This window comes from Chaetura pelagica, unplaced genomic scaffold, assembly GCF_000747805.2.
Source record: "Chaetura pelagica isolate M959 unplaced genomic scaffold, ChaPel_1.0 scaffold471, whole genome shotgun sequence".
In the NCBI taxonomy this organism is placed as follows: domain Eukaryota; kingdom Metazoa; phylum Chordata; class Aves; order Apodiformes; family Apodidae; genus Chaetura; species Chaetura pelagica.
This window is the reverse complement of record NW_009952430.1, coordinates 1,802,257-1,816,104: the sequence shown is the minus strand read 5'-3', so window position 1 is coordinate 1,816,104 and position 13,848 is coordinate 1,802,257. Positions and strand designations below refer to the sequence as shown.

General features: G+C 53.0%; 1 protein-coding gene across 1 annotated transcript; it reads left to right on the top strand.

Annotated features, from left to right (window-relative positions):
- The first annotated feature begins 7,806 nt into the window (after positions 1-7,806).
- Positions 7,807-9,694, top strand: LOC104398206 (heparan sulfate glucosamine 3-O-sulfotransferase 3B1-like). Its single transcript, XM_010008259.1, has 2 exons — positions 7,807-7,892; positions 9,076-9,694. The coding sequence occupies exons 1-2, from the start codon at positions 7,807-7,809 to the stop codon at positions 9,692-9,694; spliced, it is 705 nt and encodes a 234-aa protein (XP_010006561.1).
- Positions 9,695-13,848: the final 4,154 nt, after the last annotated feature.

Sequence of the window (13,848 nt, the reverse complement as noted above, 5' to 3'; positions counted from 1 at the left end):
AACCAGGAACCAGAAGCCTGAATTTACCCAAGCAAATCCATGCAGGAAATAAACCACTTATTTGGGAGCTACATGGAAAACAGGATGAAATTACTGTGGGCTTGATTTGTTCCCATGTAAGAATTAGCAGGTGCTGCAGGGATTTGACAAACAGGTCATGGTCTGTCCTTGAGCCCTGGCCCCTGCTGGGGTTCAGCTCCTCCTGGGGAAGGTACCTGGAGCTGGAGAGGCCACTGAGATGCAGAAGAGCAGGGGACCAAAGGATGTGTGTGGCCATGGATGGAGGTGGTGAGCACTGGGTCTGGTGAGGAAGGACAAGGTTTGTGCTCCAGAGATGGCAAATCCCAAAACTGCACCCTCAGGAAAGCTGCTGGGAATGCCTTGAGAATGCTGGGAATCCTTGAGAGCTGCTGGGAATGCCCCTAGGGCTGGGTTGAAGAGCAGGCTCATGGCCAGGCTGAGGAGGGACCACTGCAGGACTCCTGAGTGGCAGGGGTGGCTGATGAAGCCCAAGCCCAGCAGAGAAAGCTCCTTCAGGTGGTGCCTGGTGGTGTCTCCATTCCTGTATGAAGGATGGAGACATGGTAAAGGGGGCTATGACCAAGGGCTCTGGAGATCTTGATCTGCTCCTGGCAGGCAGATGGGTGGGATTTACCAGCAACACCACTGGGAAGGACCTGCATCTTCCCAGCTGGATGCAGAAACGTGCCATGATCACTTGGCTTTTTAGCGTTTGAAAAAGCAGTAACTACAAAAGGCCCCTTTTCCAAACCCCAGCTGGTCAGCCTGGAGGAAGCAGTGATGCCACCCATGATTGCTCAGCTCCAATGAGCTTCTTGTTCCAGCAGAGAAAATCAATGGCTTGCAGGGCTAATGGCACCAGAGGGTTTCTGCTTGTCAATACCACTTAGGCACTGGCCATCTCCAGGAGATGCTCAGATGTCCTTCCCAGCACAGTGGATTTTCAGGAACTTCTAAGAATGGTTCCTCCTCCCAGATGGGTTTTGGGATGCCAGGATGGTGGCATCACTTCTTGCCATTGGCATCCCCTGTGCCAGGAGCCAGGAGGCCACCGGGGCCCTGCCTGAGCACTGGGCTCTTGCCCACCTGCCCTCACAGCAGCAGCTCTGTCCCTCAATAATTAATCAGAGCAATTAGGCAGAGGGCTTGCACATTGTAATTAGCAACCTGATCAGTGCAATCTCCCTCCCCGGGGGGCAGCAGCCGAGCTCTCAAAGCAGGGTGGGGGCACAGTGCTGTTGAGCAGAGCCCCCCGTGCAGCCCCTCAGGCACACGGATCTCCCAGCCCCTCCTTCTCTGGAGACTTTCCAGACCTGTCTGGGTGCCTTTCTGAGTGACCTGCCCTAGTTCTGGTCCTGCTCTGGCAGGGGGGTTGGACTTGATGATCTTCAGAGGTTCCTTCCAACCCCTGACATCCTGTGCTTCTAAGTGCCCCGTGATCCCAGCGCTGCAGGGCTGGGGAGGCTGATGCCAGGTTTTGCCTGTGCCTGCTCACCCAGGGGCTCTCAGGGACAGGACAAACCCCTTGTCTTGAGGACACTGCTGCTTTCTGATGGACACTTGCCTGGGCTCCATGGGGCTCAGCCACCCTGCCCTGGGCCAGGGCTTGTTCTGCTCTTCCTGAGTGAGGTCACAGGAGTGTCCACTGGTAGAGTTACCAGCAACAGCCTGTGCAAAAAACCCACTTGCTCCAGAGTGTCCCCTTGATGGGTTTCCCAGCTCCTTGGGAAGCACAATGCTTCCTGGCTTTGATCCCCCCCAGGGATGGGGTGACACCAGCTGTCACTCCCATGGCCACAGCCTGGGCAGTGTAGTGTCCAAGCCCCTGTTTTGGAGGCAGGGAGATTGCTAGGGTGTTTTTTCTTAAATGCTGAAATGGTTAAACCCACTGGTGGCGAGGAGCAGAGCCAGGCATGCAGTGAGGGTGCAATTGGAGGGGGTTGCCCTTCAGAGGACCCCCCAAGAGCCTGGAACAGCCCTTGGGGGGACTTGCAGACACCTTGTCAGCTTGCCTGTGTGATGGGCACACGGATGCCCAGATGGGCACAACCACCTGCCTCATCCCTCTGTCCCACCCTGCCCAGGGCAGACCCTGCCTGCTGGGTGGGCTGGGGCTGAGACCACCAGCTTTGGCTGCTGCTGGGGTTTGGATGTGGACAGGGCAGGTGGCCGGGGGGTCCCTGTGGACTGTGGTTTGGGGGGAGGTTTGCACCAGGGGCACTGGCTGCCTCCTGTGTCCAGCTGCCAGTCGCCTCCTGAACTTCAGAGGGAATTTAACTGGAAGGAGAGGAGGGAGAGGTGGGAAGGCAGCTCCACTGATGCTGCTTGACAGATACAGGGTGGAAACAGATGCTCCTGGCTGCAGATGTAATGAGATACATAAATACTGGGACTTGCTCAAGTGAACCCTGACATCTGCTGTAAGGACGAGCCTGGGAGCAGCCGGGGCTGGAAACTGTGCCAGGGCAGGCAGGGCTGGGGAAGGTGATGGTTGTGTTGCAGGTCCCCCCAGTAACACCTAAGTTTCCCTTTATACAGAGAAAATGCCCCAGCAGCAGAATGGATAGGGATGGGTGAGATTCACAGCCTTCCTTGTGCCCTCCCAGGGCCATTCCTGCCTCTTATTTAGCTCCCACCTGAACCCAGTCCATCCACCATTACAACAAGGCAAGGGTGTCCTTTTGACATTACTCTCAGTTGGACTTGATTTTACATCCAGCAACACAATGGGAGGTTTTCTTGTTTTCCTTCCAGACCTCTCTGATCCTTTTGCCACTCTCAGCTTCCTCAGTCCCACAGCTTTTCTTGAAGGTATTTTTTTTTCAATTCCCTGAAACGTATCTTTCCATGTATTGATTCCACCTGACATCTAAAGGAAACCAAAGCAGGATGTTCAGCTAACTTTGATGTGCCCTCACAGCTCATTGGAGCAAACTCAGAGCCTTCCCTGAGCTGCCAGGGTAGCAGCCTGGGCTGAGACACATGGGAGGGACAAGGACATCTCTTTAGGCAGTGCTTTTTTAATTTGTATGTACATACACACTCTAGGTTATGTCAAGTTAGTCTTGCCAGAGCATCTTTCTTTTCAATCACCTCCTGATGCTTCTGGGAGTTTTTTTATAAGTATCTGTGGTAGAGGCACTACTTTAAATGATCTGGAAGAGAAAGAGAAATGGTGGTGAGGGGAGAAGAAGACAGCTTGCTGGTGGCTGCTGTAGCCCAGGGAGCTGCTTCAGGGCCTGAGGCTGCATCCAGCTGCAGTGCTTGCTGTGCCTCAGTTTCCCCAACCTCCTTGTTCAGTAGTTTCATGCTGAGAAGGCTCCATGTTTCCCCCAGGACTCCCAGCTGCCTTATGGGCCCCATCCTGGTGACAGAAATTCTGGCAGCATTTCTTTGGAGAGGTGAGAGGTTTTTGGGTTGTTGCTGGAGTAGGGGCTTCCTTCAAGCCTGGAGCACTGCTGTGTCCTCAAGATAAAGGGAATGTCTTCTTTCTTCTCCTTCTCTTCCTGCCATACACAAAGACCAGATCATTCTGCAAGAACAAACCAGTTTCATTTTTAACCACGCTGTGGCTTTGTGGTGCCAGGGCAGGACTCGGGATGGGGGTTTGCTCCTTGTGACCCTGTGTTGAGTTTCTGGAAGCAGATTTGGCCCTTCCTTGGCCAAAAGACTCTCCTGTGGGATCCAAGATCCTGCAGCTGATTTTCAGATCTGTTGGGCTCCTTCAGAAGGAGCAGCATTTCTGTGATATGGTTGTTCCTGCGATGACCTCTTTGGTGGCCCTTCCTCCATAAGAACCTTTGCCACCACAAGGGACTTCCTTTTCCAACAGTTTGGGAGGGTCCAGACCCTGGCTGTGGAGCCTGGAGCAAACCCAAACTTCAGCTGGTTGAAGCTGAGCAGGGCAAAAAGTAACAGAGAGCAGATTTTGGCTTTGAAGAAGCTCAGAGGTGTTGATCTCACCCGTTGCCAGCTCCTCTTGAGCCATGGGAACTGGGAGGCTCCTCAGATCTGCTGATCTTTGCCAGGGGTTTTTCCTTCCCCATCATTTCCTTGCTTAGACCAGCAGCTCAGGCTAGTGAGGCAAAGACAGAAAAGGGACCTGAAGGCTGGAGCAGGGTGCCCCCCAGCTCAGGCTGTGGGGGGAAGGTCTTGGGGTGCAGGGCAGGGTGGGCAGTGCCCTCTGCGGCTGCTGCATCTCATAACCCCCTGCAGCTTGCAGGCTGTGTGATGGGGACATCCTGACAGCTGGAATCACCAGCACCTTGGGGAAAGCCCAGCTCTGTGTGAACAGGCTGTGTGAAGCTCTGGCTTCACGTTCCCACTTGGTTCCCATCCTTCATCCAGTGGCTCCTTCCCAGCCCCTCGGGCTGCAGCCGGGGCAGCGGGAGGGCGGCCGAGGGGAAGGGTGAGGGTGGGAGTGCTGGAGAAAGGGCTGAGCAGGGGCAGCTCCTCTGCACTGCCTCAGGGCTGCTGCAGATGGGTGAGGAGAGCCTGAAGGCAGCCCAGGGGTGCTGGAGGGCTCCAGGGACACCAGCAGTGTCCCCAAGGTGTCACTGCCCTGCGGATGCTCTGGCCGCGCCTGTCTCTGCATCCCGGGATGGTGGGTTTGCTCAGGCTGTACCTGGGCTGTGTCTGCTGCTGGTGCAGCCCCTCTGGGGCTGGGGCTGCCCTGGGAAGGGGCCCACATCCCTGCCACCCTCAGAAGGCAGCTCCTGGGACCAGGACACCAGCATTTGTTGGGCAGGTGACCTTGCCCTTTGCTCCTCATCCAGCTGGAGCTGCTCCCTGCTCTGGCACCAAGGAGCTGTGTCGCCATGAGCTGCAAACCCCAGCACTGGGCCAGCCCTGTTCTCTGCATCCTCACTCTCCTCCTCCTCGCTCATATTGCAACTGCCCTTTCAGCTAGTGCTCAAACTCACTTTTCTGCTGCAGATGAGCTCAAGTTAGGCCTGGCCATGCACTCATGGAGAAGGTGAGCAAGACTCTGCAGCGGAGGCGCTGCATCCTGCAGGGACATGGGCTGCATGAGCATTTCTGCCCAGCCACCCTGGATACCCAGGCTCCAACAGGCTGATTATTTTACAAAAGTCATACTAGGACTGCCAGGGAGAAGGAACTCACCTTCTGGGTTGCTAGAGGCCACGTGGGGCCAGTTGCTGGAATCACAGCAGCTTTATTTATTGCTCTGGGTTGTGGTGGTGTGAGGAGGCCTGGAGAAGAGCTGCCATTATCTGCCAACTTCAGCCTCTCTCTGGGGGAGATCTGGACTAGATTTATGTGGGAAAGGTTTGTAGCAAGTACATCCACAGCTGCTTTTTGTGCCTTGCTCACTGCCAAGGAGCCCGGGAGGTCCTGAGCAGGACATGGCTTTGTCCAGCTGGGAACAAAGCAGCAGATAGACAAAATAATAAACTCACCTCGAGTTTTCTGGTTCCATTGACCGAAAGCTGCTCCCACCTGTGTGGGAAACAGCAGCACAGGGGCTGCTCCTCCTGCATGAAACAGGCTGTCCCCTCCCAAAAATCTCATTTCTGGAACAACCAGTTCTTGTTGTCTCACTAATCACCAGCTTCTGTTGGTGCTTGGAGCAGCACAGGTCAGCTGAGGCAAACCACTGTAACCTATTTCCCATCCCCTGAGGGAGCTGAGGGGGTACCCAGCAAGGGCTGGTGGCAGCCCCCACCAACACATGCTATTGCATCTGTTCCTCCAAGCTGAATTTCCAGAAACACAAGCCTTGAGGGCTCAGCCTTGTGAGGAGGGAGCCCGATGTTATTCTGGTTTCTTGACATGAAGTGACACTTTCTTCCCCAGAGTTGTCCTCCTGCTAAAAACAGGGACCTGAGCTCTGGTGGTGTCTCTGAGGACTCTGATCTCCCAGGCAGGGGTTGAGCCAACCCCCTGCCTGCCCTGGGAAACTTCAGGGTGAGATTTTAAAGGCATCACTGTACAGCCCACAAAGAGGTATAAAAGCCATAATAAACGTGACACCAGGTGTGTCTGAGGGTTGGGAGCCTGTTACTGGGATGTCCTGATGTGACCCCAGCACTAAAGTGCCAGTGTCAAGGCCCAGCAGCTCAGGGTGCATCAGGAAGCCCCAGAGCAGCACGGTGGGCATCGCTGGTCCCTGTGCCCAGTGTCACCCACAGCCCACCTGTACTGCTCCTCTCCCACCCAGGGTTTGCTGCAGCAGCTCGCAGGGGAGACAAACCCAAACTGCTGCATGGCCCAAGTGTTCTGCAAAGCCCACTGAGGTGGGGAAGGGGCTGCAGCTCCCAGGAGCAGCCCCAGGAGCCACGTCCAGGGGCTGGGGCTGGGAACAGCCAGCTCGGGCCACAGAGCTGGGAAAGGCCAGATATGAATATGCATGCAGAGCTGAAATGCTCCCTTTGAGGAAAGTCTTCCTCCCCTATTAAGTAATTAAATAAAGCCCCGAGCTCTACTAAAATTAAAATAACAGAACCCATTTATTCTGGCAGGGCCCACTGGTGGCTGCTCTTGCCAAAAACATTTTTGTGGTTCTTGTCTTTTCAAGTGGCTCTTTTGCAATAAAACCCAGATGCCATTAGTCCAGGGAGGCCTCCAGGCAACTGTTTACGTCCATGAAAGATGCCCTTTGTAATTAATTAATCTCCCAAAAGCTGTGGTAGCACATTCCCTGTGGCTCCTGGCCTGGCCCTGCCTGCCGGCCCTGCCAGCAGAGCTGCCTGCTCATTCCTGGGCACTGAAGAAAGCTTTTGTGTCACAGCCTCACCAGGAAAAGGGTTAAATCTTCTCCTCCTTGTGAAGACACAGCGGAGATTTCAACACTTAAGACAAACAGGAGTCAGCACCTCCTGCCTTCCTGCTGCCTCCCAGTGCTGCCGCATCAGCAGCTCCTGCTCCCAGCGCTTTGGAGTTGCAGGAGGTTGTGGAACAGGGACAGGGAGCAGCCAGGAGCAGTGGGAAGGAGACCACGACCTGGTTCCTTCACCCTTTTGGGAGTTCAGGAGCTTTCAGGTGTCTCAGTTGTTGTGTAGTTCCCAAAGCAGAGGGCAACAAGCAGCGCCTGAGAAATGTGGGCTTGTTGCACGTGCGGGAAAGAGGCGATTCCTGAGCACAGCACCACGTGAGCAGCTGCCCTGGGCCAGAGCGAAGTGCTGCCCAGGACAGCACCTTCTCCCAGAGGGTGGCTGGCATCAGCCCTGTACAGCAAAGTGTGTGAAAGTGGTGGCTTGTGAGGTCCTTCTCCTGTTCCCTCCGCCCGGCTGAGGGCAGTCGGGGTGGGGGGTCCCCAGGGCTGAAGTGGTGCTGGGACACCCACGGTTCGTTGCCACCAACTCACTTCATCCAGGATGACTTTGGTCAGCCTGTTTCTGAAGCATTTACATGCTTGGCCTCAGCACCAGGTGATGGCAAATCCCACTGCACAATTAGGTGCCTGCTGGGCAAAGGTGTCCTCGTGCTGGCTTTGAGCCCGTCCTTGGCCACATCCTTCAGGATGCACCAGAGCTCTCATACCCTTCAGCTCCTTTCTTCTCCAGCCTGAATGTCCCAAATACATGCAGTTCCACCCCAAACAGAAAGCCCCAGCAGAGATGTGGCTTCTCTAGGACCATGTCTTTGCTCAGCCTCTATGTAATGTGGTTGCAAATAGAAAGCAGTGCTTGAGGAAGGGTTTGGTCCTCGCTGCCTCATTTGTAACACAAGGAATCAGCCTGGGGTTTGGTTGTTATTGGTGTTTTTAGCTGTTGTTGGCTTTTCACTGTTGCTTTTTTGATAGATGAGTTTAATTTAGCTGGCATGTTGCACTGGTTTGCAAACCAGGTGTTGCTGCTGCAGGATGCTGACAGGGAGGCAGGCAGGGAGCAGGTCATGGTGGCTCACGGGTGTCACCACCCTGGGGAGGTCAAAGACAAGGGCTCAGGGCATGGGGGGGTTGTGGGTCCCTGCTCCTCAGGACTCGGGGCTGCAGTTGCCATGAGAACTGCTGGTGGCCCAGCAGTGACCATTGCTGCACCTCCCATCCATCTCCCCTTCCCACCGGGAAGGACCCGACTGTTGGTAGGAGACCAGGCTGAGAGCCTGGAAGGAGAGATGGATTTGAGTAACCAGATGATGATGGTGTGAATCACTGGGGGTTTTTTTTGCAGATGGTTCTTTCCAGGGGTGATGTGAATGTGAAGGGTTAGGATGTGGTGTAGAAGGCAAGGGAGGAGCAAGGAGAGGAGCTGGGAGCACCCCTATGGCTCCTACACCTCCCTGGCTTGCCTGAACATAGAGGATCTCAGGTCAAATCCTGTGGTCCTTTAGCAAATCCCACCCAATGCCTTGCCCAGGAGGGCTCTGGATGCTCAAGAGCAGGATGGACCTCATGGAGCAGGATGGACCCTGGCCCAAGCCCCAAGCCCCTTCCCAGCCACAGCTGGGAGAGCTTCCCAAAGCAGCCTGTGTGTAGGATTTCTTTGGGTGGAAGAAGGAAATCGCTGAGGTCAGGGGGCTGATACTGCACATTTTTCTGTGACATCAGCTTGCTGCCACCTGGAAAAGACCAAAAGATAGAGGCTTTCCTCCTGGCACTGGAAAATCCCTTGTGCCCTGCAGGAAGGGAGGGTTGTTACTTGAGAACTTCACTGTTATTCCAGGGAATTTAAGCCAAAGGTGCAGGAAGCCCCAGGGTGGGCAGGGAGGAATTTAAAGGGCCAGGACATCAGGATTGTAGAGGTGTGTTCAGTTCTTACAGTGCTGCTGCAAGAAGGGCAGTGGGAGCCCCCTCAGGAAGCTCTTTAGAAGCCTTGCAAAGGCAAAATGGCTTTAGGTGTAACTCCAAGGAAATGGGCACCCAAAGGAGGTGGGAAATCAGGAGAGTGTTCAGGTGCTTTGCTAAGTCAGAACATGATGGGCCTCCTGATCACCCACAGAAGGGGGAAATAAAGCTGTGCTGGAAGCTTGAGGCTCAGGAGCATCCTGCCCTGGGTACCTGGGACATCCTGGGACATCCCTGGAGCACAAGGCCCCCTCACCCCATCCAGGGGCGTTTGGCACTAACACGTCCCTCTCTCCCTCTCTCAGGGACCTGATGCCCAGGACCCTGGAGGGGCAGATCACCATGGAGAAGACCCCCAGCTACTTTGTCACCAAGGAGGCCCCCGCCCGCATCTCCTCCATGTGCAGGGGCACGAAGCTGATCGTGGTGGTGCGGGACCCCGTCACCAGAGCCATCTCCGACTACACCCAGACGCTCTCCAAGAAGCCCGACATCCCCACCTTTGAGAGCCTGACCTTCAAAAACAGGACTACGGGCCTGATCGACACCTCCTGGAGCGCCATCCAGATCGGCATCTATGCCAAGCACCTGGAGAACTGGCTCCTCTACTTCCCCATCGGGCAGCTCCTCTTTGTCAGCGGGGAGAGGCTGATCAGCGACCCCGCGGGGGAGCTGGGCAGGGTCCAGGACTTCCTGGGCCTCAAGAGAATCATCACCGACAAACACTTCTACTTCAACAAGACCAAGGGCTTCCCGTGCCTGAAGAAGGCAGAAGGCAGCAGCAAACCCCACTGCCTGGGGAAGACAAAAGGCAGGACCCACCCTGACATAGACCAGGAGGTGGTGCAGAGGCTGCGGGACTTTTACCGGCCCTTCAACATGAAGTTCTACCAGATGACAGGCCAGGACTTTGGCTGGGACTGAGGCTGCAAGAGAAATAATTTAAGAAAAGGAAAATATAATATATATTTTTTTTACTTATCAGTAGAGGGGAGGGGGAGGGAAATACAGGGGGGAAAAGAAAAAAAAACAGTTGTGCCAAAACACGATTGGTTCTGGTATTTTTCTTTCTCGTTGCTTTGTTTTCTGTCACATGAGGGGATGTGTCCATCCAGAAGAGGAAGCTGGGAACAGCAGCTTCATCCCAATGACATGACCTGCAGCTTTGGCTGCTCCCTTTGGTGGGCCCAGGGTTTAGCTCCCTGTCTGTATAAACAAAGGCAGGTGCAAAGGCTGTAGGTGTCCTTGGGTCCAGCTCCAGAGGTGACAGGGCTGCTTGTGGGAGCTCAGAGCACCACTGGAGGGGCAGCCAGAATTTGGCTTGCAAAGGCCATTTTAGACCAGACCTCATCACTTCTGACAATTAAACAAAAAAAAAAAAAGAGGCTTACTAATGAATTTGATTTTCAAAACCTTCCCTTAGGGGATTTTTTTTTATTGCATGAACCCTTTGGTGAAATGATTTTAATTTATCCAATGTTTTGTTTGACTTTTGCCCCCATTCATCAAGCTCTTTTCATCAACCAAACTTATTTTTCATCCTACAGAAGCCAAAACCAATATTCCTTTGTTTTGTTTTGAGAAAAAACAATTTGGGTAGCCAAAAGTGAAAGAAAACAAACAAATCTTTTGGCTCTCTGACCAGAACTGCCAGGTAGTCAAAAGGCCTCGTTGAGGGGAGTTGGCTCAAAACCAGCATCTCCCCCTGCCAGCAACACGTGCCCTGTTTCCTACACTGAGAGCTGGGTCCTTTTCCCAGGGGAACCCATTGGAAGGGATTTGGGTGATGGGCAAGGAAAGGCCACACTGAAGTGATGCTCATGGTCCTGAAGGTGATGAGGGACCCACCATCCCACCCCTTGGGTACAGGAAGCAAGTTCACCATGTCCAGTGGATAGTATTTAGGTCATAATGAAGAATGGGTTAAGTTGGTCTTAAACTATTGGAGAGAGGGTTGTTTGGGAAAAAAATGAACAAAAATCACATGGAGAAAATGAGTTTTCTTGTCCTTTCCTAAAGGAGAACTGAGGGGGAAGCAGGAACAAGAGCCTTGGTTGTGCAGGGCTGTAAAAATGGTCTAGGCAAAACAAATCCCCTGTTTGCAATAACCAGGAGCTTTACATTCTTTGCTTTGATCCTTATCACCTGGGTTTGGCTGGTGGAAACGTCTCAGTGACAAAAATCTAGTAGTGCAGCAGGATCTTGTGTTACCATGGGCTCATTTATCTGCTGACTCTTGATCTGCAGGATTCTGGGGACTGCAGGAGCACCCGATGATCACACAACACAATGATGCTCCCTCTCCTAACTTGTAGAACAAAGAAAGTGGGGGATCACCTGGTCATGAAGAAGCCTGGGGCCCAAGCTCCCTGGCTGCCTGCACACTGGCCAAGGTCATCACAAAATCACTGCAGAGCAGAGATTTCAAGGAGTCCAAAGAGAATTGTGTCTGAAATTGTGATTGAACCCAAGAGGAGCAATTTCCACCTTGACAGGTCAGGAACACACCTTGGCACCTGCTTAACTCCACAGCACCAAGTCCCACATGCCCTCCTGGCTGCCCTCACCCTCCTCCTTCCCACCCATCCCTACAGACCTCCCTCTGTTCCCAGAGCTGTGGGATCCTGGGACCTTCCCATGCCCTAAAGACACAAACCGGACAAAACCACACACACACACACACACACACACACAAGTTTCTCATGCTAGGGCCATTTCCCGAGCTAATTAAATTTATCTATTAATTATTTTACTTATATAATTAAAATACAATTATTAATTATTAACCTTATCCTCATCAAGTTAACAGATGATACCAAACTGGGAGGGGTGGTGACACCCCAGAGGGCTGTGCTGCCATCTAGGGTGACCTGGGCAGGCTGGAGAGCTGGGCTGAGAAGGACCTCCTGCACCTGGGGAGGAAGAACCTCCTGCACCAGTGCAGGTTAGGGGTGGACCTGGGGTGCATATGGAAAAGTGTGGCCAGTAGGTTGAGAAATGTCATTCTCTTCCTCTGCCCTGGTGAGGCCACATCTGGAGAACTGGGACCCGTTCTGGGCTCCCCAGTTCAAGAGAGACAGGGAACTGCTGGAGACAGGCCAGGGGAGGGCAACAAAGATGATTGGGAGATTGGGACATCTCCTTGATGAGGAAAGGCTGGGAGAGCTGGGGCTGTTCAGCCTGGAGAGGAGAAGTTTGAGGGGAGACCTGATCAATGCCAGGAAGTATCTCAGGGTGGGTGCAGGAGGTTGGAGCCAGACTCTGCTCAGCAGTGCCAGGGACAGGACGAGGGGCAATGGGCAAAGGAACATGGGAAGTGCCATTGGAATATGAGGAAAAACTTCTTTACAGTGAAGGTGCCAGAGCCCTGGGACAGGCTGCCCAGGGAGGGGGGGGAGTGCCCTTCTCTGGAGATATTCCAGACCTGCCTGGATGCAGCCCTGGGTGATGGGCTGCAGGGGATCCTGCTTTAGCAGGGCAGCTGGGCTGGGTGATCTCTAGGGGTCCCTTCCAACCCTGGCAATTCCATGATCCTGTGAAAATCCCACTATTAGTGTTGGGAGGCCTCAGGACCTTCTCCCACTGTTGTCACCCCAAGGCCCCACCTGAGCTCAGGTTTCCATGCCCCAGCTGGTGCAGTGGTGCTGCTGGGCTCTGCTCAGCTGTCCAGGCATGGCACAGCTCAGTACCACCCTTGCTGCCTCCTTCACCCTCCTTCCCACCACTCTGGGTCCAGTGTGTCCCATTTTAAGCCACTTTCTTGGCAATGCCCTGTGTCAGTCCCATTTTCTGTGGCTGCCTCCAAGGCCCCACGGCAGAGCAGCAGATGAGGGACCACACAGACCTTCAACAGCCCTTCCTCTTACCTGCCCCCCTTCAGCCCCTCAGTGTTCATGCAGGAGATGACACGACAAATAAATCAGAGCTGGTCAAGCAGCTTTGGCTCCATGGGCTCATGGTCCCTCCCAGAATCTCTGAAGCTCATTCCTGGAGCTCCAAACTCCCAAATCAGAAGAAGCTGGAAGAGTGTTGGGCTCCTGGCAATGGTCTTCCCAAAGTGTCCCTGGAGGTGGGAGCAATCTGCTCCCTGCCTGTGCCACACACACCATGAGGGAATGGGCTTAAGGTGCAGCCAATGACTAATTATTGGGAAAACCTTGTTGGGCAAGGAGTGAGAGGTGGGCACCAGCTCTCCCACTGCTCTGCCATCCAAGTGCTAATGCTGAGCTGGTGGGAAGGACCTGGTGCCAACACAGCAGTGCCAGCACCTCTGAGGCACAGCTGAGCTGCTCAAGAGTTCCTTTGGTCTTTCAAGGAGACTCAAGACTGAGCTAATCTCTACATGCCTTTGACAAGTATCAACACCAGTGAGGAGTATGATTTTTAAAAAGCAAGATAAAAAGCATCTGGTCACTCTCATCTGGTCATTTAGTCCAGTGGAAAGCAGTTGATTGTGCTACAGCTGGTTCCTCCCATGCTAAACAATATATAGCACATACATGACTTCAAAGCACATGCATTAATATAAAACATAAATTAATATAAAGCACATACATGAATTTAAAGCACATGAATTTAAAGCACATAATATAAAGCACATACATGAATATAAAGCACATACATGAATTTAAAGCACATACATGAATATATAGCACATACATGAATACAAAACAAATTAATATAAAGCACATACATGAATATATAGCACAGACATTAATTTAAAGCACATACATGGATTGGAAGCACACAAATGAGTTTCTACAACTGCCACCAAACCACTGTCATTAAATCACCAGAGCTGTGGTGAGGACACAAGCCTATCAATACCTTCCTTTAAAAAATCTCTTCCCAGCACTGAGCTCAGCTGCACAGGGACACTTGCCTGAAATCCCCTGAATGTTTTACTTCCCTTAATTTCCCAGGGTTGATGCCCACCTCATAAAACTATTGGGGGATTTGATTTTTTTGATCAGGGCCATAAGTGTTTTTGAAAAATCCCCCCACGAATGAACAATGGCTTTTAAAAAGAGGTCATGCAATCAAATTGCTTTGAACTCTTAAGAACATTTAAGCCTCTA

What these genes read in the sequence shown, in the direction of transcription:
- LOC104398206 (XM_010008259.1), top strand. Translation starts at nt 7,807, where the DNA reads ATGTTGCACTGGTTTGCAAACCAGGTGTTGCTGCTGCAGGATGCTGAC. An exon ending in CAGGTCATGGTGGCTCACGG is followed by an intron (nt 7,893 to 9,075) that starts GTGTCACCACCC and finishes TCCCTCTCTCAG; the next exon opens with GGACCTGATGCCCAGGACCC.